General features: G+C 49.9%; 2 protein-coding genes across 2 annotated transcripts in view; one reads left to right on the top strand and one right to left on the bottom strand.

The window, feature by feature from the left end:
- Window positions 1–2,094, bottom strand: part of CNBL1770 (hypothetical protein) — a gene marked incomplete at both ends in the record, with an annotated part of 7,194 nt that extends 5,100 nt beyond the window's left edge. Inside the window, 4 exons of the mRNA XM_767216.1 lie at window positions 1–418; window positions 471–916; window positions 965–1,578; window positions 1,628–2,094. The exon at window positions 1–418 is cut by the window's left edge and continues 862 nt beyond it. Coding sequence (XP_772309.1) covers window positions 1–418; window positions 471–916; window positions 965–1,578; window positions 1,628–2,094 — 1,945 coding nt within the window. The remainder of the gene's footprint in view (window positions 419–470; window positions 917–964; window positions 1,579–1,627) is intronic.
- Window positions 2,095–2,262: 168 nt separating this feature from the next.
- Window positions 2,263–2,500, top strand: part of CNBL1760 (hypothetical protein) — a gene marked incomplete at both ends in the record, with an annotated part of 1,209 nt that continues 971 nt past the window's right edge. Inside the window, one exon of the mRNA XM_767215.1 lies at window positions 2,263–2,500. This exon is cut by the window's right edge and continues 342 nt beyond it. Within this exon, the coding sequence (XP_772308.1) occupies window positions 2,263–2,500 (238 nt within the window).

Here is a 2,500-nt window from a genome sequence, read left to right as displayed (position 1 = left end):
CGAGAGATTTGAGCAGGATAGCAGCACCCGCAGCATCGTTGGGTGACAGCGCATCGTAAGCCATGGACCACAAATCTTTTCGCACGGATGCAAGTGGTAGATGGTCAACCTTTTTGGCAGGACCAACAGCAACATCGGACTTGGTTCTTCTCTTCTTCTGTTGACGTTTTCTTTCTTCGTGGGCGACCGCCGCCATTGTTAATAAACTATGAATTGTAGATCGAGCGTCTGCTTGGAAAATGATGGTGAGGAGAGCACGAGCAGAACTACGGGCTTCACACCATGCAGGAAGGGGATGGTTCTTCGAGCGGAAAGCGACGGTTGTGATAAACGAGGAGTGAAGGTCTAGTGTGGAGGAGATGGCGGTATTCACGGACACGTCTTCTGCAATCAGTGTCTGATAAACTCGAAGGATTGCCTGTTATGCATGTTATTAGCGTGGCGTTGATGGAACAGTGAACATCACGAACCTCAAATCCAGCGGAAGCCGCTGTAGCACGTAATTCGTTTGAAAGCCTACCGTGCTGGAGCTCTTGGAAGACCATATTGGTGGCTACTGCAAGAGCCTCGGCAAATGCCATTCCAGATCCTTTCTCTTCACCAACTTGAGTGACCAATCCTTTCTCTGTGTCTGCTACAGACAACAGATAGTCCCCTAACCAATCCAATGGGTTTGTATCCGGCTTCCGTCGCCCTTTGCTCTTGTTGCTGCCATTACCATGAGCATTATGGCCGTCAGCTTCTGAATCGAGCGGTGAGGGATAACGGGTTTCGAGAAGTTCGTGGAATGCCGGATTTGTTCGAAGCTCTGATATAAGGGTATGCGGAAGATCGGGGGAAGTATCGAATGACCATATGTATCGCGTCGGTGAAATGTGCAGAAGAGTAGCAAGGCAGGAAATGACGGATTCCAGATCTAAATGCAATTAGGAACAAGGCTCCTATTCAGTGACACGATACTTACAAGGAATGTCACTACTCAAAAGGCCACTCAGCACAGACATCACTCCTCTCCCCTTTCTCCCTCGCGAGTCAGTTTCCAGCTGGCCACCCAAAAGGCCCTTTTCAACAGTTTCTTGGTCGAGAACCTTATTATTTAGAATTGCTGCAACATTTTGCCACCGTTTTTCCCCATCGAGCACCCCATCATTATACAAATCTTGGATCTCGCTCCCGATTCCTAAATTGCACCATTCTAAGAACCGAATTGGCCGACGGGCAAGAGCCGGCAGTTGGGCTGCAGACCAACGATTTTGCGCAGGCTCCGAGGAGGAAAGTAGCCGAGCATGTATAGGGGTCATTCCAAGAGCGGTAAGTGATGTTGGCGCAGGAAGTGTCGATTGAAAGGCGTCTTGATATAAGCTGTTGACGCCAGGATCAGATAACAGCGACGGTTCACCCAATAACAACTGAACTATAGGCTGACTGAGAGAGTAGAGCGCAGGTTCAGTGGAACTTGGCTTTCCATACCCTCTGTCACTGGCTTTATCGGAATGGTTGAGAATGAAAGTGCTTTGCCACTTATCAACAGCGGCAAAGAAATTCTTCCGAACATGTGCTGGCCATTCAGAGAGGTATCTAATTTACAATTAGACAAAGATGATTTCGAGAAGCAATAGATACCCACCTAGATTCTAAACGTCTCCTCGCGACCCCAAAGCTCCTAGCACAGTTCTCGCATGATTCGAGAACGACCTCTAGTTTGTCAACCCAAGTCTTTGAAGTGCCCTGACGCTGGAAGGCAAAGAGGAATATAAGATATGTGGCGGCCTCAATGTGGAGAGTGGACTTGGACCTGCTGCAGTACCAGTGGTCCTCCAAAGGGCTGGAGCCAGACGACGCCTCATTCGATTGGGGTAACAAGTACAAGTAGACCGGAAGAAGGGCGTCCGTATTTGGTTTCTCCTGAACTCTGCGCCTTGCAGCGAGGAGGGCTTCGACGTCCTCCGGACGTGGATTATCAGAGGACATATCCTGCCACCATGTATGGTTGATGCCAGATGAAAAAAGCGGTGGCAGGCGGTCGAAACTGGAGCAGTAAAGAACGGTGAATTTTGGAGGCTTGCGGTTGACGAAGCTGAAATCAAAGCTCATGTCCGCTTCTTGTGACGCGTCTGTGCATCAAATTTGCTTCCGTCACTTTGTTCTCGCCATGCCATTCCTTAACACACTGACGCATGCTGGGCGCCGAGTACGTCTTACTTATACTCGAATGACGAACGACCTATTCAGCCTACAGCCTTCAGACATTACACCTTGATCATGCCTTCACGACCCAACCAAGCCATATCATCCGCATCCCGCCGTGCAAAGCGTACCATCGACTCTGCCTCCCCTTCCACATCCTCCGCTTCGCTAACCCCTCCATTGTCTTCCCAATCTCATGCCGCAACAACCACTCGCAGTGGACGATCTGTGAAGCGCCCCTTGCCAGACTATACAGATGACTCCGAGGACGAGGAAGACAATGGGGCAGCTGAAGATGTGGATGAAGATGAGC

The sequence above is a fragment of the Cryptococcus neoformans genome, chromosome 12 (assembly GCF_000149385.1).
Source record: "Cryptococcus neoformans var. neoformans B-3501A chromosome 12, whole genome shotgun sequence".
Classification (NCBI taxonomy): domain Eukaryota; kingdom Fungi; phylum Basidiomycota; class Tremellomycetes; order Tremellales; family Cryptococcaceae; genus Cryptococcus; species Cryptococcus deneoformans.
This window is presented reverse-complemented; position numbering and strand designations above follow the sequence as displayed.